At 41.9% G+C, this 22,308-nt stretch overlaps 1 protein-coding gene across 5 annotated transcripts in view; it reads left to right on the top strand.

The window, feature by feature from the left end:
• The window catches only part of KDM1B (lysine demethylase 1B), a 63,225-nt gene that overhangs the window by 18,928 nt on the left and 21,989 nt on the right, over positions 1–22,308 (top strand). For all 5 annotated transcript variants that reach the window (XM_066268305.1, XM_066268301.1, XM_066268302.1 and 2 more), the window contains 9 exons: positions 2,617–2,655; positions 5,266–5,470; positions 7,106–7,290; positions 10,691–10,867; positions 11,448–11,522; positions 14,991–15,128; positions 16,046–16,217; positions 18,860–18,987; positions 20,179–20,310. In XM_066268305.1, the coding sequence (XP_066124402.1) occupies positions 2,617–2,655; positions 5,266–5,470; positions 7,106–7,290; positions 10,691–10,867; positions 11,448–11,522; positions 14,991–15,128; positions 16,046–16,217; positions 18,860–18,987; positions 20,179–20,310 (1,251 nt within the window). The remainder of the gene's footprint in view (positions 1–2,616; positions 2,656–5,265; positions 5,471–7,105; positions 7,291–10,690; positions 10,868–11,447; positions 11,523–14,990; positions 15,129–16,045; positions 16,218–18,859; positions 18,988–20,178; positions 20,311–22,308) is intronic.

The following is a 22,308-nucleotide window of genomic DNA, read 5'->3' as shown; positions in this document are numbered from 1 at the left end:
CTAAGCAGCGTATCATGTTCTACACTTCTTTCCCTGCCCCCGCACCCAGATTCTCTTTTGAGACACTGCTGCGCAAGTCTGTTTCTGTCTATAGCATGAAGTTTGAAATATTTATTTAAATGGTGTTTATTGATCCAAAGTCCCTTTGGTTTTCAGCTTGGTATTCTGTCAAGGACAAAGTCTGGAAAGGTTTATTTGTAAAACAATATTAAAAACAGTTGTGGCAAACTATGCACAGTTTTGGAGATTGCTTTTGCCATTTATTGTATCTTCAAGATGCTTCCATCTCAGATCTCTTTCTCTTTAAAGGTTGTATAATAAATATAATAAATAGTCTACTGAACGGATGTATCATGATTGAGAGCATTTAGGTAACTTTTTTTTTTTTAGAGAGAGACAGAAAGGAAGAGATGAGAAGCATCAACTGGTAGTTACATAACTTTAGTTGTTGTTTACTGCTTCTTATACATGCCTGGGAGGGGGGCACTCAAGCCAAGCCAGTGACCCATGCTTAAGCCAATGACCTTGGGCTTCAAGCCAGTGACCTTTGGACTCAAACCAGTGACCATGGGATCGTGTCGATGATCACATGCTCAAGCCTGCGATCCTGCACTCAAGCCAGGTGAGCACGTGCTCAAGCCGGTGAACTCAGGTTTTTGAACCTGGCACCTCAGCATCTCAGGTTGATGCTTTATCCACTGCACCACCACAAGTCAGGTACATTTCAGTGACTTTTAAACGTTTTCCTTTAGGGAGGGATGGCTCCAATGAATACCTTTATGGTTTTTATCATTTTGCAATATATTTGTAGGTTCAATTCCTAGAAATAAAATTTGTGTCAAGGAGAATATAACATTGTTTTATTTTTATTTTTTTAAAGATTTTATTTATTGATTTTTAGAGGCGGGAGAAAGGGGTGGGGAGGAAGAATCAACTCATAGTTGCTTCTTGTATGTGCTTTGACTGGGTAAACCCGGGGTTTTAGATCAATGACCTCAGCATTGCAGTTTGACGTTCTATCCACTGCACTCACAGGTCAGGCTACCATTGTTTTAATATGAAATAATTCTTAGACACAAAAGAGGATTTATAATTTGTGTGTAAGGAATAATTAGCAAACACACGCAGCATCCGGTTTTAGAAACAGCATTGCCAGTGCCTCTCAGAATGCCCTCAGTACTTACCTTCCTCCCTCTCCTGCAAGGAGGAACAGTATTCTGAATTTTGTATGTATTATTCTCCGCTTTTTGTTACAGTTAATATGTATTTACCAAGCCCTAAACAACATGTAAAGTTCTGCAGTTCTGTACTGGTTATAAATTACATTGTATTCTTTTGCCGCTGGCTCTTTTCACTTAGCACAGAGGTTTTTCACATGCACCCATGTGGATACCTAGAGCTCTGAAGCCATCATTTCCCCTGCTGTATAGTATTGCATTGTGTGAATATACCATGATGTATCTATTTTTCTGTTCACTGGCATGAGGGCTGTCATCAGTTTGGGGTTGTTATACACAGTGCTCCTGTGAGTATTTTTCATGCCTCTTCTAGTGCACATGTGCAAGAGTTTCTCCGGAATGTATTCCAGGGGCAAGATTTGCCAGGCTATGTGGGATGCCAATCATCAGTTTATGTAGCAAAGTATTTTTATTGAAATAGGCAGTAAAGAAAACGCACAAAGCAAAATGCATAGGTCAGTGGCTGGATGGCTTGGTTGGTTGGAGCATCAACCCAATATGCAGGGGTTGGTTGCCAGTTCAATCTTTGGTCAGGGTGTATGCAGGAATAGATTGATGTTTCTGTCTTTCTCTAACTCCCTTCCTCTCTCTCTAAAATCAATCAGTAACTTTATTTTAAAAAGAAAATATATTCAAAATGCATGCTAAGTGAATTTTCATAAGACCTCATTTAGCCAGCGTCCAATAAAGACATGGAAGGTTTAGCAAACCATCAGAATCCCCCAGTGCCCTCTATCACTCACAGCCTCCATCCCTTGCCCCTCCCCCACTTCCAGTTCTGACTTACAAAAGCACAGATGTTTTACTTGCGTTTGAACTTTACATGAATGGAATCATACATATATTTTCTTTGGGGTCTGGCTGCTTTCTCTTACCATTATGTTTGTGAGGTGCATTCGTGTTGTAGTGTATAGTTGTAGTAGTTTGTTCATTCCTGTCGCCATGTAGTGACCGTTGTTTGATACATTTTTAAAATTTATTAATGTACTCTTGGTGGACTTCTGGGTTGTGTTTAGCTTTTTCCTGTTACAAACAGGCCTTGTGCGAGGGCCTTTTCTAGAAATTATAACACAGGTTAAAATTGCTGGGCATATAGTGTGTATATCTTCAGTTATACATGATAATGCCAAATCAGTATTCATTTAAAAGTTTCGTATTTTGTCTAGGTGCTCTCCAGAGTCGTTACGCCCTTAGATTTCCACCCAGGACATCCTTGTGAGAGCTGTCCTCCCCACACCTTCACTCGTGCAGTGTTTTGTCACACTTTTTTTTCTTTGCCAATCTAATAGGTGAAAAGGGGTATCTTCTTGAAGTTAAATTGATACTGGAGACTGTATTTTATAAGTAAAGCTAATTAACATTTACTTTTCCTTTGCAGCCCGAGACCCCAGATCATTGTTCCCTCCCAGAGGATCTAGTGAGTATTTTTGCATGTACTAGATTGAAGTTCATTGTGCCTTCGATGATAAGTACTATATGTAAATGACAGTAACCGTTTTTGTGAGTTTCTCTCTCTTTGGTTGCTGATCAAAGGTTTTTCAAGCTAACATAATGATATGATGAAAATGCTATCAATAGTTCTATTATAGGTGATCCTCCCCAACTAAAAAATATAAAACTAAAGTTATATTGCTTTACATCAAAAGGAAATAAAAAGGAAGAAACTGCTACTTTGCCTTACGTGTAAGGATCAGGCTTGTTACACTAGTTTTTCAGGGGTGACTTCATGACCTTATCTCCACTTGAATCCTTCAGAGAAAAGAACAAGAGGCTAGTATTGGATGGTCTCGTCCCAGACCACCGTTCAGCTGTGAGAGTGTTCTTGTGTGTTCTGACATTGATGTAGCTGCGTTGTTCTGTCTTGCATGGAGGGGAAGGCTGTGTCTCCAGCTGGCTACACCTTGTTTCATTTGTCTCAGGAGGCTTTGCTGCCTGAGCTGGCCAAGTCCATGGGTTGTACAACCACATGCAATGGCTGTTTCAGAAAGTAACTTTTAAAAAAAACTCTTGAGTTTCTAATATTATGAGATTCTGAGTTATTCTGCATTTCATTCAGTAAGTCAGGATGGTTAACTTGCAGTTTTTCTATATGTCTGAAAATTAGGAACTGTGGTTGATTTTTAGGCAAAGGGAGAATTGACATCTAGCAGATTTGACATCTTTAAAACAGAATTGACATCTGTTTTAAAGCCATTCTGCTATATAATGAGGTGTGTAAGACACACCTGTACACTTTTTTTTTTTGGTTACAGAGAGAGGGACAGACAGACAGGAAGGGAGAGAGATGAGAAGCATCAGTTCTTCGTTGTGGCACCTTAGTTTCTCATTGATTGCTTTCTCATATGTGCCTTGACGGGGGGCTACAGCAGACAAAGTGACCCCTTGCTCAAGCCAGCGACCTTGAGCTCAAGCTGGTGAGCCTCACTTAAACCAGATGAGCCCACGCTCAAGCTGGCGACCGCAGGGTTTTGAACCTGGGTCCTCTGTGTTTCAATCAGATGCTCTATCCACTGCGCCACCACCTGGTCAGGCCCAAAAGTGGAATTTTTTATTGCATGTGGACAAAATTATAGCCAGATGCCCAGAAATTGTGCATGTGTTGAGGGACTACACTTGGGCTAGCAAAATCAAATGCCAGTTTGTTAGTCACTGTTTGAGTTTCTCATATTCCAATGCAGAGGCTGGCTGGAACACCCTCAAGTGGGCTTCTACAGAGAGGCAGACTAGGGGGGTTAATAGGATGGCTAGGTCTTCTCTTGGGTCCTGACTCAAGTTACCAACACAGTTACAAGACCCAGGAAGAAGTAGAGAATGAGAGAGCACGGGTTAATGTCTTTTAAGACACCTGTATTCTGCCTTCTCTGTGGTCTCTTTGGGGTATCAGTATCTGAACACCCAGTGTAGTATCTCCTTGGGGCTGAGCTCAGAAGGGGATTGGTAGAGGCAGTGCTGGTGTATGCAAAAGGGACTGAAGCTTCCCTTCTCTTTGGCACTGCACACTCTAGTCAAAGGTAGTCGAATCCAAGATGAGACTTGAGAACAAAGATTACACACAGGCATGCCTTCGGGGCCAGGCCCATACAGTGAACTGTGAAACAGCTGGGAGTGATTTATAGGCAGCTTTGGGGCTTGCAGTAAACTGAAAATCACTCGTCCCAGATTTGGACTTGGTGAAATGTGAAGGGCAGACAAAACACATCCCTAAATTGGGTTAACACCAAAGACATTAAGTTCACAAACCCCTGCTGGATGTCCGGTGGCATTTGCTAGGAGCCTAGAGAACTAACACCGGAGGGATCCTGAGCTCAGGGTTTTCCTGTATGAGATTCTTAGAATTCCTGGAGCATGCATCCAGGATCATTGTTAGAAAGTGCTATCTAGCATGGGATTTGTGGCATGTATCTCTAAGAGCCTACCAGATTTTCTTTTTATTATAAGAGTGAGTCATCATGGGGATGCTTTGATCCAATGGTTCTGTATGTTGCATCAGCTCTGGAATGTGATCACATATTTTAAGACTGAAAATAGATTTTTATTGTTCAGTTCTACATTTAGCATCTCACTTAATGGTTGTAGTGTACTTTTTCCCTCTGAAAATATTTTAGTAGCCTCTGGTGAAATACTTGCCTGCTATGTAGGAGAATTATTTTTTTCTGACCACTTTTGCAATTTCAATTATCTGTAGGTCCTAAGTACAAGGGAGAGATGGATGATAAATGGTTACTGAATAGGAAGAAATTTGTCCTATCACACCTTAAACCTAGACTTGCCTTGTAGTCGGTGGATACAGCACTAAGACTGACCTGGGATTGGTGGGTTTGCTGAGGACGGAGAGGGAGAGAAGAGGAGGCTATTCTGTGTCTCTGAAATAACTTAGCCTTGGAAACATACTCTCCAGGTACGGCCAGCCACCTCTGCTCCTAAGTCTGAGTGTGCTGAGCTCTGTGTAGGCTTGCAGAGAGGGCAAGGCAGAGAAGGGTTGAGGATGAACACCATGATGAGAATTGCCTTGCTCTGCCCATTTCAGAGAGTGTTGGAAGTCTCCAATCATTGGTGGTACTCCATGCTCATCCTACCTCCTTTGCTGAAAGACAGCGTGGCGGCACCCCTGCTCTCTGCCTACTATCCCGACTGCGTTGGCATGAGCCCCTCCTGCACCAGCACAAACCGTGCAGCCAGCGATGCCAGCCCCGGAAAGCTGGAGCACCCCAAGGCGGTCCCCTCTGTGCTGGGTGAGAGCTGGTCCTGCCACTCCCTGCTCCTTCCACCCCCACCCTCTACCCCCAGTCCCTGGAAATGTGTGGGTGAGCAGAATGGAAAAGATTGTTTTAATGTGCACAGCATGTGGGATTAAGCACCTTATTATATCGTGCATTTGGTTACACTGTGAACATCCTATCATTTGTGTATATTGTGCAGTTAATTCTTCCGCAGTAATTGGAAAGCCTGTAACACTTGTCCAGGAATCATGTCTACAGTTTAATGAGTAGTTATTTGAAAACTGGATAAGTTGATGATAAAACACAATCTTAAAATACTGGAAGAAACTTTTGATTGTAATAGCAGCCCCCCCCCTTTTTTTTTGAGTTTTTTAGCTTCTAGTTATGCTGTTGAGAATCTCAGCAAAATGATCCATCTTGAAAAAATTCAGAACTTCAGGTCAGGCATTACTGTTGATCATATCTTTAAAATTCCGGATCGGAATTCTTTGTATACAAGCAAGAATTCTAGCTCTTCTGCCTGAATATGAACAAAGTTCATTTCTTTTCATTTTTAATTTCATTTTTCAATTACAAACTTCCATTTTGATGGTGCAAATAGATTTTGACATGGTAGCCCTATCTTAAGGTTTTTAACTCCTAACATGGGGCCCTCTAAAAATGTAGTTGTGGTAGAAATCAAAGCAGAAGGGAAAAATAAATCCCAGTATTAGATTAAGTGAAATGAATCAAACACTCAAATTAGTGGATTGAACATTTTTGAAGGGTATTTTTGGCAGTATGAATCAAAAGCCTTGAAGTTGATACTCATTTACTCTCCAAATTTTCCCCAAATTATCAAAGTACATTATAAAAGTAAGTCCAAAGATTTATGTACAAAGAAATGTGTGGGGCATTGTTTTTAATAGTGAATGATTGAATTAAGTTTAAATGCTCAGCATTAGTGGAATGATTAAATGATGAGAAAATAGTGCATGACCATTAAAGTCCTATTTAATGACATAAAAAATGTTCTTAATGTCTTAAGTTTTTTAAAAACAGCAGGTTAGAAAAGAGCATTTCTCTGGCTTTGTAAAAACAAGTATTTATTATATTAAAACCCTCTATTCATAGAAATAGCACAAATAGTATATAAACCGCAACTCAAGGATTCACAGGAGTTAGTAATTGCTACTTACGTCTGTGAATCTACTAATGTTATACTCAGAAAAATTGCAATAAAAGTTAATTTTAAAATATATTTCCATGGGGAGTTGGTGTTCAGTAGGTACAGAGTTTGAGTCTTACAAATTATAAAAGTTCTGGAGACCTGTCACACAATATGAGTATGCTTCACACTACTGAACTGTACACTTAAACGTGGTTAAGATGGTAGATTTAGTGTGTGGGGTTTTTTGTTTGTTTGTTTTTTACCACAATTACAACTTTAAAAATGTTATCCGTTCATAGAAATTGAATTTGTGAAGAAAGAATGGGGAAAACCTTTGTTCAATTTGTATAGATGTCTAATTGGGTGGAGGACGCAGCCATGTAGTAGGACAGACTGGGAGCTTGTCTTGGCATCCTCATGGGTTTGGTTTTGCTCTTCAATTCACCCTCATTTGGAAGTGACAGCTTGTCAGATTTGCCTGTTGGTGCTTCTGTCAGTTCCAGGCATGAACCGGTACTTTCAGCCTTTCTACCAGCCCAACGAGTGTGGCAAAGCCCTGTGCGTGAGGCCGGATGTGATGGAGCTGGATGAGCTCTATGAGTTCCCAGAGTATTCCCGCGACCCCACAATGTACCTGGCGCTGCGAAACCTCATCCTGGCCCTGTGGTACACTCACTGCAAAGTAAGTGGAGGACGTGTTACTCTCAGCAGGCAGACGAAGACCTCCCGTGAGAGAGAGGAGCTGCTCTACCTGTGCACAGAACCTTTGACTAGGGCTTCTCCACCTCCATTGTGTGGACATTTTGGGGGATAGTCTTTATGTGAGGGGCTGTCCTGTGCATTGTAATATATTTATCTCTGTCTTTGGCTTCTGCCCCTAGATGCCAGAGCACCCCGCAGTTGTGATGACCAGGAATATCTCCAGCTGTGGCCCAAGGGGGGCAAAGTCTTTTCTTCCTCAGAACCCCCACTTTAGACCATGTGTCATCAGAATTCTTGACTCTAGAGAGTGAGCAGAATGTGCAAAGTTTGGTTCAAACAATTCTGGTGGCTACACCAGGAGGAAAAGGGGAAACACTAAAGACTGGATTAAATCCACTAAGGGCAGGATTCCTGTTCACTTCATTAGCTTCAACCTTTGCTCTCCATTGGGACTGGAGAAATGTTAGGGGCCTCATACCTACAGGACCAGCATTGAAAGGCAGAGTAATTTGGGCGTGAGATAAGCTGCTTTCTTTTTTTTAAAAAAACAAAGCCTTTTCTAAGTCTAGTATTCTTATGATTTATTAATTTCTTCTGCAATTATTGAGTGACTGAGAACATTTTGCAAGGGCACCCAGAAAGATATTCCAGTTCCACCCTGGTATCTCACTGGATTAGGCTTCAGTATGCAGTGACCTGATTAAGCGATTACTGTTAATGCCATTTGTATGAATTATACCCAGGTGAGTAAGCTGGGCAAGGGAGGATTATTCAGTTCCTCCCAGCAGGCTTGAGGTAGGTGCGTAGTAAACATTTGCTGAACTGAACAAAATTGTGGTCAGAATTTCCTGTGAATAATTATAAAGATACACTTTTCAGAAACAGCCTTGGATTCATTTTTCTTCATATTTTTAAAATTTGACTTTGAACTTTAACTTATACAGGTTAAGAATCTTATAGAAAAAAATTCTGAACTTGTCAGTCTGGATTCATTTTAATTTTTAATAAGAAGAGTATGTATTGTATGTATTTAATACTCTAGGGCAGGGGTCTCAAACTTGCGGCCCGCCGAACAATTTTGTGCGGCCCACAGACTAATCCACGAAGTTCAAAATATTTTGGATAAAATTAAATAAGCCTAGGGGCCTACTTGTATTTTTCATTTCTCTAGCATCCTAGCTAGATATTAGCTTAGTTAACAGCAGTTGTGATGCGAACTACAGTTTCTGGTCGTTTTGTGACACTGAGTAAACTGCATGTACGATTGTGCTTGTTGTACTGATTTTTTTTTGTTTTCAACTGCAGTGAGAAAAGTGTTGCGTAACAGTTGCCTTTTGTAGACCTAGTGCGGCCTGCCGAATGGCTGTGATCTTGCTCTGCGGCCCACATGCTGAGTTGAGTTTGAGACCCCTGCTCTAGGGGTAAAACACAAATGTTTTCTGTAGAATCAAAGACTTTGAAATGATGATTATTATTATTTTTGTGACAGAGAGAGGGACAGATAGGGACAGACAGGAAGGGAGAGATGAGAAGCATCAGTTCTTCGTTGCGACACCTTAGTTGTTCATTGATTGCTTTTTCATATGTGCCCTGACAAGGGGGCTACAGCAGACTGAGTGACCCCTTTCTCAAGCCAGCAACCTTGGGCTCAAGCTGGTGAGCCTTGCTCAAACCAGATGAACCTGCTCTCAAGCCAGCGACCTCAGTGTTTTGAACCTGGGTGCTCTGCGTCTGATGCTCTATCCACTGTGTTACTGGCTGGTCAGGCCTGAAATGATTAAAAAAAAAATTTTTTTTTAATTAAGTGAGAAGCAGGGAGGCAGAGAGACAGACTGGGATCCACCAAGCAAGCCCACTAGGGGGTATGTTCTACCCATCTGGGGCTGCTGTTCCATTGCTCAGCAACTGAGCCATTTTAGCACCTGAGGCGAGGCTACGGAGCCATCATCAGTGCTCGGGGCCAACTTACTTGAACACGTTAGAACCATGGTTGCAAGAGGTGAAGAGGGAGAAAGAAGGAGGAGGGTGAGAGGTGGAGAAGCAGATGGGCGCTTCTCCTGTGTGCCCTGACCTGGAATCAAACCCTGGACTTCCACACGCCATGCCGACACTCTACTGCTGAGCCAGTTGGCCAGGCCTGATTTTTTAAAATTTTATAAATCCAAATACATTTTGTCTTCTGAAGCAGTGAGGGTCAATGTTGTGTGTGTTATTTTTTGAAGACTTTGAGTGTATAGGCATTTTCCTGCATTCAGGTTCTGGTGGAGCTGGGGGTTGGTGACAAGTTAAGGAGAGGCTAGGGGTAGGGACCCCTCACCCCCACCCTCACCCCCACCCCCACCCCCACCCCCATTGCCTGTACTAACCTTATCCAGGCCAAGGCCATGTTACTCTGGCATCTTTGAAGTGGACCAAGGCCTTGCCAGAGCAGGGCTGAGCAGAGAAAGGCAGTGTTTGTCTTTTTTTCTCAAGTTCCTTAATCAGTTCCCCCTCTTCTTATCAGAGATAAGAATTCAACTTTTCCTGCTGCCAGTACACAGGACAGCCCGGGTTTTCCATAGTGGCCTTTGTGTGGCTTATTGAGTCAGGAATATATTTGTGATGGGGTCTGCCCCCACACGCCTGGTAGCAGTCATTCTCAGCAAGGGAGTATAAGTGATAAGAAACAAATTGTTCCATCTGCCTCTTGTCCCTTCTTTTGTCCCTTCACCCAGCAAAACTCCCTTTAATCTTACTATAGTTTAGTGACAAATGATGGCTATGAATGATCCCTGAGAGTTTCTATTGTGATAAAACACACACAACATAAAATTTACCATTTTAACTATTCTAAAACATATAATAATTCAGTAGCATTAAGTACATATACAATGTTGTTTAACCATCACCACTCTCTAGTTCCAGGAATTTTTATTACCCCAAGAGGAAACCCCAAAGTCCTTCCCTTCCCCCACACACCACTAATGTACTTCCTATCCAGAGATTTGTCTCTTCTGGACATGTCATATAAATGGAAGCACAATATGTGGCCTTCTGTAATGAGCTTCTTCACTTAGCACTATGTTTGCAAGGTTCATGCATATTGAAGATGGATCAGCACTTCATTGCTTTTTATGGCTAAATAATAGAGCACATTTGTGAAATATTATTGACCACATTTATTTATCTGTTTAATTTTGATCAACATTATTTTGTTTTGTTTATTTGAATAGTGCCGCTTTGAACTTTTTTAAAAAATATCTATTTTCATTTTTTTCGGGCATGTACCTAGGAGTGGAAATGGCTGGGTCATGTGGTAATTCTAGGTTTAACATTTTGAGGAATCAAGAGTTGCTTTTTGTTGGTTTGCCTTAACAGTTTGATTTTATTTCCAAACACAGGAAGCTCTTACTCCTCATAAATGTATTCCTCACATCATTGTCCGGGGTCTCGTGCGCATTCGATGTGTTCAGGAAGTGGAGAGAATACTTTATTTTATGACAAGAAAAGGTCTCATCAACACAGGTGTTCTCAGCATCGGCAGCGACCAGCATCTTCTTCCTAAAGATTACCACAATGTAAGTGACTAGCTCTGGCAGTAACACCACCGGCGGTCATGGTAAAGGCTGGTACATTGTTGTTAATAACACGGGCAAAAGTCACATTATGGCCATAAAAGTTATAAAGCAACACTTTTTAATTTTTAAGATTTTTTTATTGATTGATTTTAGAGTGAGGAGAGAGAAAGAAAGCGGGGAGGAATGGGAAGCATCAACTCGTAGTAATTGTTTCTCATATGTGTCCTGACCGGGCAAACCCAGGGCTTCAAACCAGCGACCTCAGTGTTCCGGGTCGATGCTTTATCCGCTGGGCCACCACAGGTCAGGCAAAGCAACACTTTTTAGAATATGTGTTTCTCTGGAGAGGAAACTATGAAGCACTTTTTACCTGGACAGTGATAGAAAGGAGAAAGGGATTGCTTGAGAAAAGTACTGCATATTCTTTTGAAAAATAACTTTCTGCTATGGACATCAAAGAAATGTAGATGAACCCACATTGCTTGGTAGTAGTAGTACCTTCCAGAACAACTGAAACAGCATATTGTTTTCATTGCTCTAATTAGATTTTTGTTGTTTCTTTTTATTTTTTCCCCCAAAGAAATCAGTCATCATTATCGGGGCTGGTCCAGCAGGATTAGCAGCTGCTAGGCAACTGCATAACTTTGGAATTAAGGTAAGATTTTTGGCTCATGGAGGCAGAAACAGATGGTTAACTGCTCCTCTGATTCAAACTTTCTAAGACTTAGAAACCAGTTCTGGATTTTAGCAAAGAATGCTGACTACATGATATCTTGAGATTTTTACAGTCGATCCTAGAAGAGATACGAAATTTGAAATTGACTTAATAAAAGAAAGATAGAGGAATATAGAAATTCCCACAGTTTTATAAAGAGTTTTATTTTTTTAAAGATTTTATTCATTTGTGGGGAGGGGGGAGCGGGAAGCATCAACTCATTGCTTCTTGACCGGACAAGCCTAGGGCTTTGAACCAGTGAGCTTGGTGTTCCAGGTTGACGCTTTACTGGAGAATTTTAGACTCTAATGAGCAACTCGGAATAGATTTCAGTTAGGTTGGTATCAACGCAGAAATTCCTAACAGGTTATTACTGACATAATAGAGGGATCATTGGGAAAAATTCTTTAATTCTGCAACTGTTTGAGACAACAGATAACGGCTTGGAAATTTACTGTTTCTTGTATAAAAGTTTCTGAAATATCCAGTTACATTTTCTTATGCAAATTAAAGGAACCCTTTGAATCTTACTCTGAAAAATAAAAATCTTTGGTGTTGGAAGCAGGATTGAATTAACCTTTTGAGTAGGGAGTGTTTTTCATGCTTGCTGACCCCCGGGAGTGAGTTTTTTTTCAAAAAAATGAAATTAGTTCCAGTTTCAGTTTTATTAACTTAAAATCATGTTTGTTTGATAACCAATTTATGGAAACAGTAACATACATTTACCTTTTTTTAATGTTGCCTTACACATTTTTAAAATAAATCGATCATACTCTGGATGGTCAGGAGGCACGAGGACGTACATGAATGTTCGTACTACTCAAAGGGTTAATCTATGGTTGAGACAGACTTACATGTCTTTCAAAGTACTGTGCATGTTTGAGGCTGCCTACTTCCCCAACGTAGGATATTCTTTTTCTCTATCTGGTCTGTTGCCTTATTCAAGTTGTTCAAAATTAGCCAAAATAGAGACTATTACTAAAAACTATTTGTGCAATTCATTATCTAATTTGTGTTGTAGTTATTCAATTAACCACCCCCTAGATTTCTGTGACTTCCTAAATCTGACACATTTCTCCTTTTTAAAAAACTTATTTTGCAAGGACTTTGGTTTTTGCTTAATTCACTGAATATTAATTTGTCTCTTATAAAATTGAATTAGCCTTTTTGCTCTTTTCTATCTGGCTAAATAAATGATAACTAGGCCCTGGCTGGTTGGTTCAGTGGTAGAGCATCAGCCCAGTGTGTGGAAGTCTCTGGTTCGATTCCCAGTCAGGGCACACAGAAGAAGCGACCATATGCTTCTCCACCCCTCTTCCTCCCCTTCTCTCTCTCTTTTTTTCTCCCATAGCCATAGCTTGAATGGTTCAAGAAAGCTGGCCCCAGGTGCTGAGGTTGACTCCATGGCCTTGCCTCAGGCACTGAAATAATAGCTCAGTTGCCAAGCAACGGAGTAGCAGCCCCAGATGGGAGAGCATCACCCTGTAGGGGGCTTGCCAGGTGGATCCTGATCTGGGCACATGTAGGAGTCTGTCTCTCTGCCTCCCTGTCTCTCATTTAATAATAATAATAATAAAATGATGACTTTTTCACAGTATCTTCTTTATGGGAGTATTAGGGGCAAGATAAGTTTTCAGCAGCTGGATCTGAGAGGGGTTTTCCTCTTAATTGAATTGAGGACCCAGATCTTGAATTACAGCATGTTGCTGACAAAGCAGAAGAATTGGAGCTGGATTTATAGGAAGTGGGTTTGCATTGGCAAGTGTTTTCTTAGTGTTATTAAGCTATGGGGTGTTTTAATTAATTATTTATTTCAATGTTACGTATTCGAGTCTCAGCTTCCTGTTTGTTCTTTACTTAAGAAACCCACAGATGATGTTACAGGGGAGGTTGTTACTATCCAGAGTCTTCAGTGTTCAGCCTTCCTCTTTCCCTAAATGGAAACTGGACACGGATGGTTCTGTGTTCATCTGAAGTCAGAGCAGCAGAGTGGGGAGGGCTGAAGCACCAGCTCTAGCCTTTCTAGTTGGAAGAAATAAGGACTGGAGGTCTGAGGAAGAGTATTCAGAGGATCCCTGTTACCCCTTTTCTCTTGCTAGGCGATGAGGGTGACACCACGGAGACTACCCATCCCTGTTATGCTTAGGAAGTAGATTCCTCTGAGTCAGCTGAGAGATGGTAAACTCAGGGAAGATTCCTGAACAATTTGAAGGAGTGCTTCTAGAGACCCAGAAACGAAATGACTGGCCTTGTGCTGACTAGAATTCACATTTTTAGTTACTGCAACTGGTGAAGTGTAGTGTAGCACTTTGAGTCCCAGGGCCACCCACCTGAGAGCAGCCCTCCTGCCACCGGAATGAGAAATTTAAATAAGTTAAAATAGCCTGGGTGTTGGAACAACCTACTTAGGCCAAGTCCATAAGGGGACATGATCATTATTTTTTTTAAGTGACAGTATTATCTTAGGGAAGTTAAGGTCTATTTGCTGTGTTAAAGGATCATAGGACAAAATCTCCTCTTTAACCTGTTCTTTTTAATTTTAATTTTTTTCTTTTTTTTATTGGTTTTAGCAAGAAAGGAAGGAAGGAGGGAGGGAAGTGGGAGGGAGAGGGAGGGAGGAATAGAGAGATAGAGAGAGAGAAGCATTGAGCTATTCCTGTATGTGCCCTGACCAGGGATTGAACTGGCAAACTTTGCACTTTGGGAGAACGCTCTAACCAGCCAAGCTATCTGGCCAAGGCTTAACCTAGTTTTTAATAGTGCTTTTTAAATTATGGAGTGCTGTTTCATGAAAGCTTTCCAAGTGCATTTTATGGGCTAGTTCATCATGTCTTATAGGATTTGAAAGGGAACAGTGTGAGGATTTTGCCAGCAGACCGCTGACTTATTCCTTAATAGACTCTGAGTTGTTTAAAGCCACTTTGGCTTCTCTTCACACTGATTTCTTTTCAAAGTCATTTCTTTGGGAATGTAATAGACCCTGGCCGGTGAATCAGTGGCTAGAGCGTTGGCCTGGCATATGGACATCCCATGTTCGATTCCTGATCAGGGTGCACAGAAGAAGTGACCATCTGCTTCACTCCCCCTCCCTCTCCCCCTTCCCTCCCTCGACCTCTCCTGCAGCCTGTGGCTCAAGTGGTTTGAGCGTTGGCCCTGGGCACTGAGGATAGCTCAGTTGATTCAAGCATCTGCCATAGATGGGGTTGCCAGGAGGATCCCGGTCAGGGTGCACCTCACTATTGGGAGTCTGTCTCACTATCTCCCCTTCTCTCACTTAAGAAAAAAAGTAATGTAATAAAACTATTAACCAAATATGAAATTTATTTAACTATTAGTCTACATTTATAGTAGTACATTTGATATGACTATTCTAATGAACTTAGCTTCCTCCATTGTTTGTCTTTGTAGGTGACTGTGCTGGAAGCCAAAGACAGAATTGGAGGCCGAGTGTGGGATGATAAGTCTTTTAAAGGTGTCACAGTGGGAAGAGGAGCCCAGATTGTCAATGGCTGTATTAACAACCCAGTAGCACTCATGTGTGAACAAGTGGGTTTCTTCCTTTAAGAAAGAATTTTCAGTGTGCTTCTGTGTAATGTGAATGTGCTCTTCAATAATAGGATGATCGTTTGCCCCTCATCTTCTCTGACAAGCAAATACAGTTACAGTTCTTCCTTCTGAGAAAGGTGGTACTGCAGGTCTTACAATATTTTTTTCTAAGGTCTTTAATTATATTTGTGTGTTATCTTTAGGCCACTGGATTAGCACAGTGTTAGGGTTGCCAGAGTAAACAAATAATAAATACAAAATGCCTAGTTACATTCAGATAAATAACAAGTAACTTTTTCGTGTAAGTATGTCCCAGATATTTCACGAGATACTTTGCATGCAATATTTGGGACATACTTATACTAAAAATAATACATACATATATATATTTATTTTATTTTATTTTATTGTTGTTGTTGTTGTTGTTGCTTACCTGAGAGTTGTATTTAACTGGGCATCTTAATCTTTTTTGAGGCTACCCTGCATAGTTTCTTTGAAGACCAGGTAGGCCCAAGGTATTTCCTGAAATATTTATGAACAGTAAATTCATTTGCAACCTCTGTGAGCATGTGTTTGTGTGCTCACGCACATGAGCCCGTAGAGGAGACAGCACGCTGGTGTGAGGAGCGGCCATGTGCACTGGAGCGTCTGCTGTCATAATAACTATTGGCTGGAAAGCTGGAAAGTGTATGGCACAGATGCTGTCGCTGTCCCCCTCTCATTCTCAGAAAAGGTCTCCTACATCATGCTGTTTTTTCACTGCCTTCCTTTGCTGTCATTTTCTGTTAAGCGTATTCAGCTTTATTTTTGAGAGGCTCTAGACTCTTTTCTTCATGAGAGCTCTAATTGCAGCTTAGAACCTGTACGTAATTTTTTCCAGGGAAAATTTTCACCTTCTTATTCTTATTATTTTGAAGCTTGGCATCAGCATGCATAAGTTTGGAGAAAGATGTGACTTAATTCAGGAAGGTGGAAGAATTACTGACCCCACTATTGACAAGCGCATGGATTTTCATTTTAATGCTCTCTTGGATGTTGTCTCTGAGTGGAGGAAGGATAAGACTCAGCTCCAGGATGTCCCTTTAGGAGGTATGGGGAGAATGGTGTTCTGATTGTTCCCTCTAAGTCTCCTTCTAACCTAAGCTTGGTCAGCAGGAACATCATTCATCTGGGAGGTTGATGTATGCAGTAAAATTAGTTCTTCAGAGCATTCCTTGTGGACTGATGGGTTCTCCGGACCATTCTGCAGAGGGAACAGAACTTCCTCAGGGACCTGTAGGTGCTTGTGTGTACACACACATCTTACTTTACACAATAGCTGGTATTTAAAAAAATTAAATATTTAATTATCAGTTTCCTAGAGGAGCTTCCTTTTGAGTGAAGTATGGTAAGCCCTATGTGAGCTAATAGTCACCACATAATGTCTTTTCCAGATAAGTGTTTCTGTGTGCCAGGATTCCATTTGTTTTCCTTTTTTGGGGCAGTAGGTTAAGATTTTTTTCAGTATATTTTGTTTAAGAATGCAAGAATGTGTATTATAACTTAATAATTTTACTTCAAATTCTTTAGGCGTTGGTCCTAGAAGGACAATATTAACCGCAGTGCTCTAGGCAACTTGACTGTGTTATCTGACTCATTTCCTTGAAGGTGCCAGCTGAAATTTTGCTATATTGTTTCTTAAATTGGTGTTTATTTAACATATAACTTTATGACCTGAATTTATTCACTTGTGTTCTTGGAAGCATGTCAGAGTTTCTTAAAGTACGAACATTTGAACTCGGTTCTCCGGATGTTAATTTGCTTCAACTCTGTTTCATTGTAAGAGTTCTTAGTTCCTCACTCTGGTGTATACTCCATGTCTGTTTGGGGTGAACTCCTCAGGTAGGGACTGCCTGTCTCTTGTTTTTCATTCGCACTCCCCACCCCCAACCTTCTGAGGCTGACCCACACTGTAATCACCCCCATTGGTGTTGACAGACAAACCATAACAGAATATTTTCAGAAATTTACTGGGGTTAACAGGGATCATTTAATTATCTGCCATAGTGTCCAGACCAAGTGGTGAGTTGTTGAATTTTCTGGAATTGATGATAGTTATTAGGCTGACTTTCAGGGTGTTCTCAGAATTTGGTTAGTGTTTGTCACATGTGTGGTAGTCACTGGATGGCATTTTCTTGATACGTTCAGTGTCACCAAATAAAAATGTAATGATATTGCTTTGTTTTAACCTTATTTAAAATAAGGGAGGATCAGCAACACTTACTGTGTAAGTAGCTGTTTCATCTTATTAATAGTTTTTGGAATAGCTTTAATAATAATGCACATATCTATCTAAGGTTAGTTATAGCCAGACTAGCAGTATCTTAGCTGAGATCTTAGTTTGTTAGCACTTAACTGAAAGAAACAAAATATAAATACTAAGAAACTAGCGTTAATTTTACAGAGCATATGTACTGAAGTTTCTAGATAGTATTTACATAAAAATCACATTTATATTTTATCTGTTTATACTTAATTTTCTGTACTGTTCCACAAATCTTGGTTCTTGCTGAACCTCTACAGAACCTAAAGGAAAACAAGTGACAGGAGGCAGGAATGGGATTGCACAAGAAGGCCCCGAAAGTGGTAAAACAGCCCAGTGGTCTGGGGCCAAGAGCCTGGCGCAAATCCAGGGGTGCTGTGACATTCCCATATTACAATCCAGGGGAAGAATGGATATTTTTAGTGAGAATCTTGAGTTGTCTAAAAAACAAACAAAAGGCAATTGATATGTCTTCCTGGGGCTAGTCAAGCAAGTTCACGGCACTTTATAAAAGCTTCACATCTGCAATGTGTACATTGAATGGTCATCTCCTCCAGGAAGGTTATAAAGAAGTAATCTGGATTACAATGCTTATAATTTATCAGTTGTGAGCCTCCCTTAAATTCCCCAAAAGGAGTCTAAGACAGTAATTGGAATGGTATCACAACGCTGTGTGTGCGTTGTTGAAAGTTCCAGTTGAGTGGGATAGATAAGTGCTGAAGTTGATAACAAGATGTGATTTCTGAGGCGTGCAGAGTCCAGGCTCTGTGGGACTGGGAGCTGGGTGGGTGGTGCTCCGTGAGGGGGACTGTCGCAGGCACCGTCGCAGGCCTGGGGAAGGGACTCTGCAGCAGAGTGAATTGGCAGGTGGTGTTGCCATGTTTGGAAAAGTTAAAAACATGCTGGCACAGTCTGGCTGTGGGTTGGGGATTTATTACACAGGTAACAGAGAACCCCTAATTAAAGGTATTAAGGTGGAGGGCTGGCGTGATGACAGCCCATGTGGGCTATTCTTGCTGGGGACAGAATACAGCCAGTGATCAGTGTCCCACAGATCTCCCAGTTGAGGTGAGATGTTATAAAGACTTGACTTGAGACCAAAGAGGAATGGGAATCCTCTCTGTGGGTATCTGTCTGGATGTGCAGAGGGTGCTTTTCTGTATCTTGCGCAAAAGAGGAAACAGCTTCTGAACTAAGCAGAAATGAGACATGGAGATATGGAACCTACATAGCTTTGTTTCCAGTTAAGATAAGCTTTCACTTCCTGAGAGAAGCCAGCCTTGTCAAGATGCCTCTCCCCCGCGTGGGCCCGGGAAAGGACCTTGGAAGTCTGGGGTTTGCGGGTTGAAGGCGGTTGAGGGCAAACAATAACGAATTAGAAAATAGTGCTAATGCTGTTTGTTTCTGCTTTTCTTCGTTCCCGCAACAGAAAAAATAGAGGAGATCTACAAAGCTTTTATTAAGGAATCTGGCATCCAGTTCAGTGAGCTGGAAGAACAGGTGCTTCAGTTCCACCTCAGTAACCTGGAGTATGCCTGCGGCAGCAGCCTCCATCAGGTGCGACCAGGTCTCCTGAAACCTCCTTTGAAATGTTTGGTTTTGTTTATGTATGTGTATTTTATACGATCTCAGTATTGAACTTGGACTGGTTTGGACAAACAGGAAACAATGGTTCTGCTGCCTAAAAGCTAGAAAACCACGATTTCATAACCCCACAGTGGTTTTGAAAAAAAAAAATTTTTTTTTTTTTGAAAAACAAGAGAAACTTTGTTTTCAATAATGCCTGTGAAGAAGCTTAGTGTGTGGTGCAGGGCGTGACTGGGCTGAATCAGGGCCCAGAGCCCGTGCATCAGCCCTCCTCCCGGTGCCCCAGAGAGGCCCCAGGGGCCAGGCTGTGGAACCCTGCATGGTCTGAAACACTGCTCTCAGAACAGCAGTATCCTTGCAGTGGTGGCCTGTTTATCTGGCTGAAATAAATTTAAACTTGCCTAACTTATTTAACCAAGTGATTTCGATACTTAAATATTCTGTATTTGGAATAGAGGCTCCATGGATGGCCCCTGACTCAACTGTCTGTCCTCTTTGGAACCTCTCCATGTTCATTTGATTCTTTTTTTATTCCCCATTGATTTGAGAGAGAGAGAGAAAGAGAGAGAGAGAGAAGCCACTTAGTTGTTCCATTTAGTTGTGCGCACTCATTGTGCTTCTCATATGTGCCCTGAACTGGGATAGAGCCTTTGACCTTGGTGCACCAGGATGACACTGTATCCACTGAACCACCTGGCCAGGGCCTCCAAGTTCATTTGATTCTTCATGGCAACTGGAATAGCACTGTTTTCTCAAGTCATACTGCTTTTTAATCTCTATAGTTTCCATGTTGAAGACCAGTATGGCATGTTTTTATAGGGAGCTGATCAAATGTGGTTTTACTCTCATAGAATTCTCTATTTCTGAGATGGTTTTTTATTTTTATTAAGGAGTGGTACCCACACCCAAATCATATCTGCCTTTTATTTTAATAAGCTTTCCAGTGCATTGTTGAGCGATTTCCTTCGTCAGCACGGTGTCCACCTGGGCTGGTTTGTGTGTCCTCTCCTTCCATCATGTTCTGCCCTGTTCATAGCAGCCCTGCCCTCCTGCCTCAGGTGGCTCTTCCCATCTTGAGGTTCTTTCCTTCTCCCTTAGGTGCAGACTCAAGAAGAGGTAGGAACACCTCTTCTGTCCCCAACCTCTCCTGTTATTTCCCAGGTGTCTGCTCGCTCCTGGGACCACAACGAATTCTTTGCCCAATTTGCTGGTGACCACACTCTTTTGACTCCCGGCTACTCTGTCATCATTGAAAAACTGGCTGAAGGAATAGACATTCGGCTCCAATCCCCAGTGAGTATGACAGTGGTAGGAGGCTCTGGTCTGGCCTTATTTTTAGAGGATGTCAAGTTTGGGGCATGTGGATTACACAGAAGACAGGATACTTACTGTGACCATCAGCTACTGCCTCCAAGTACTTTTCTCCACATCAATTACATAGCTGCTGCTATTTGGAAACAATAGTGATACAGTTGCATTTTCATTAATAATAAAGTGTTCAAGTTGCTCACAACATCCCTGACCCAGCGTACTTGTTTTCACTTAAAAATTTTGCCTTCAAATCCTTGTCTCTTTGCATTTCTACTGTACATTATTGTAATCATAAAGGCAGTTATTTATATTATACTTTATACTATATTATAAAGGTTTTTCATATTTTAACATAGTATTTATAGCCTGACCAGGCGGTGGTGCAGTGGATAGAGCGTCAAACTGGGATGCGGAGGACCCAGGTTCGAGACCCCCAAGGTCGCCCGCCAGCTGGAGCGCAGGCTCGTCTGGTTTGAGCGAAGCTCACCAGCTTGGACCCAAGGTCACTGGCTCGAGCAAGGGGTCGCTCGGTCTGCTGTGTCCCCACGGTCAAGGCACGTGTAAGAGGTCAATTAATGAACAACTAAGGAGCCGCAATGAAGAATTGATGTTTCTCATCTCTCTCCCTTCCTGTCTGTCTATTCCTCTCTCTGACTCTATCTCTGCCACAAAAAATAACAAACAAACAAACAAAAACATAGTATTTATAAATTTTTCAAAAATTTAATTTTTAGAGAACAAGGGGGAGAGGGGGAGAGGGACAGAGAGAAACATTGATTTGTTATTCTACTTATTTACACATTCATTGGTTGATTCTTATATGTGCCCTGACTGTGGTTTGAACCTACAGCCTTGGCATAGTGGACGATGTTATAACCAACTGAGCTACATGGCCAGGGCCAGTATTTATAAATTTTAATGCCTGAGCGATAATTTCCTGAAATAGGCTGTAACAGGTTTTTTTCTTTCTTTCTTTCTTTTTCTTTTTCTTTTTATTTATTTATTTATTTATTTATTCTGTATTTTTCTGAAGCCGGAAACGGGGAGAGACAGTCAGACAGACTCCCGCATGCGCCCGACCAGGATCCACCCGGCAGGCCCACCAGGGGGCGACACTCTGCCCACCAGGGGGCTATGTGCTCTGCCCTTCGGGGTGTCACTCTTTTGTGACCAGAGCCACTCCAGCGCCTGGGGCAGAGGCCAAGGAGCCATCCCCAGCGCCTGGGCCATCTTTGCTCCAGTGGAGCCTCTGCTGCGGGAGGGGAAGAGAGAGACAGAGAGGAAGGAGAGGGGGAGGGGTGAAGAAGCAGATGGGCGCTTCTCCTGTGTGCCCTGGCCGGGAATCGAACCCGGGACTTCTGCACGCCAGGCCGACGCTCTACCACTGAGCCAACCGGGCAGGGCTCTTTTTTTTTTTTCAGAGGCAGAGAGAGGGATAGATAGGGATGGACAGACAGGAATGCAGAGAGACGAGAAGCATCAACCGTTAGTTTTTTGTTGTGACACCTTAGTTCAGGGGTCTCAAACTCAACTCAGCATGTGGGCCGCAGAGCAAGATCACAGCCATTCGGCAGGCCGCACTAGGTCTACAAAAGGCAACTGTTACGCAACACTTTTCTCACTGCAGTTGAAAACAAAAAAAAAATCAGTACAACAAGCACAATCGTACATGCAGTTTACTCAGTGTCACAAAACAACCAGAAACTGTAGTTCGCATCACAACTGCTGTTAACTAAGCTAATATCTAGCTAGGATGCTAGAGAAATGAAAAATACAAGTAGGCCCCTAGGCTTACTTAATTTTATCCAAAATATTTTGAACTTCGTGGATTAGTCTGCGGGCCGCACAAAATTGTTCGGCGGGCCGGGCTGCGAGTTTGAGACCCCTGCCTTAGTTGTTCATTGATTGCTTTCTCATATGTGCCTTGACTGCGGGCCTTCAGCAGACTGAGTAACCCCTTGCTCGAGCCAGCGACCTTGG

This window comes from Saccopteryx bilineata, chromosome 3 (genome assembly GCF_036850765.1).
Source record: "Saccopteryx bilineata isolate mSacBil1 chromosome 3, mSacBil1_pri_phased_curated, whole genome shotgun sequence".
NCBI classification, from domain to species: domain Eukaryota; kingdom Metazoa; phylum Chordata; class Mammalia; order Chiroptera; family Emballonuridae; genus Saccopteryx; species Saccopteryx bilineata.
Note: the sequence above shows the minus strand (reverse complement) of the source record. Positions and strands in the feature narration are given on the sequence as shown.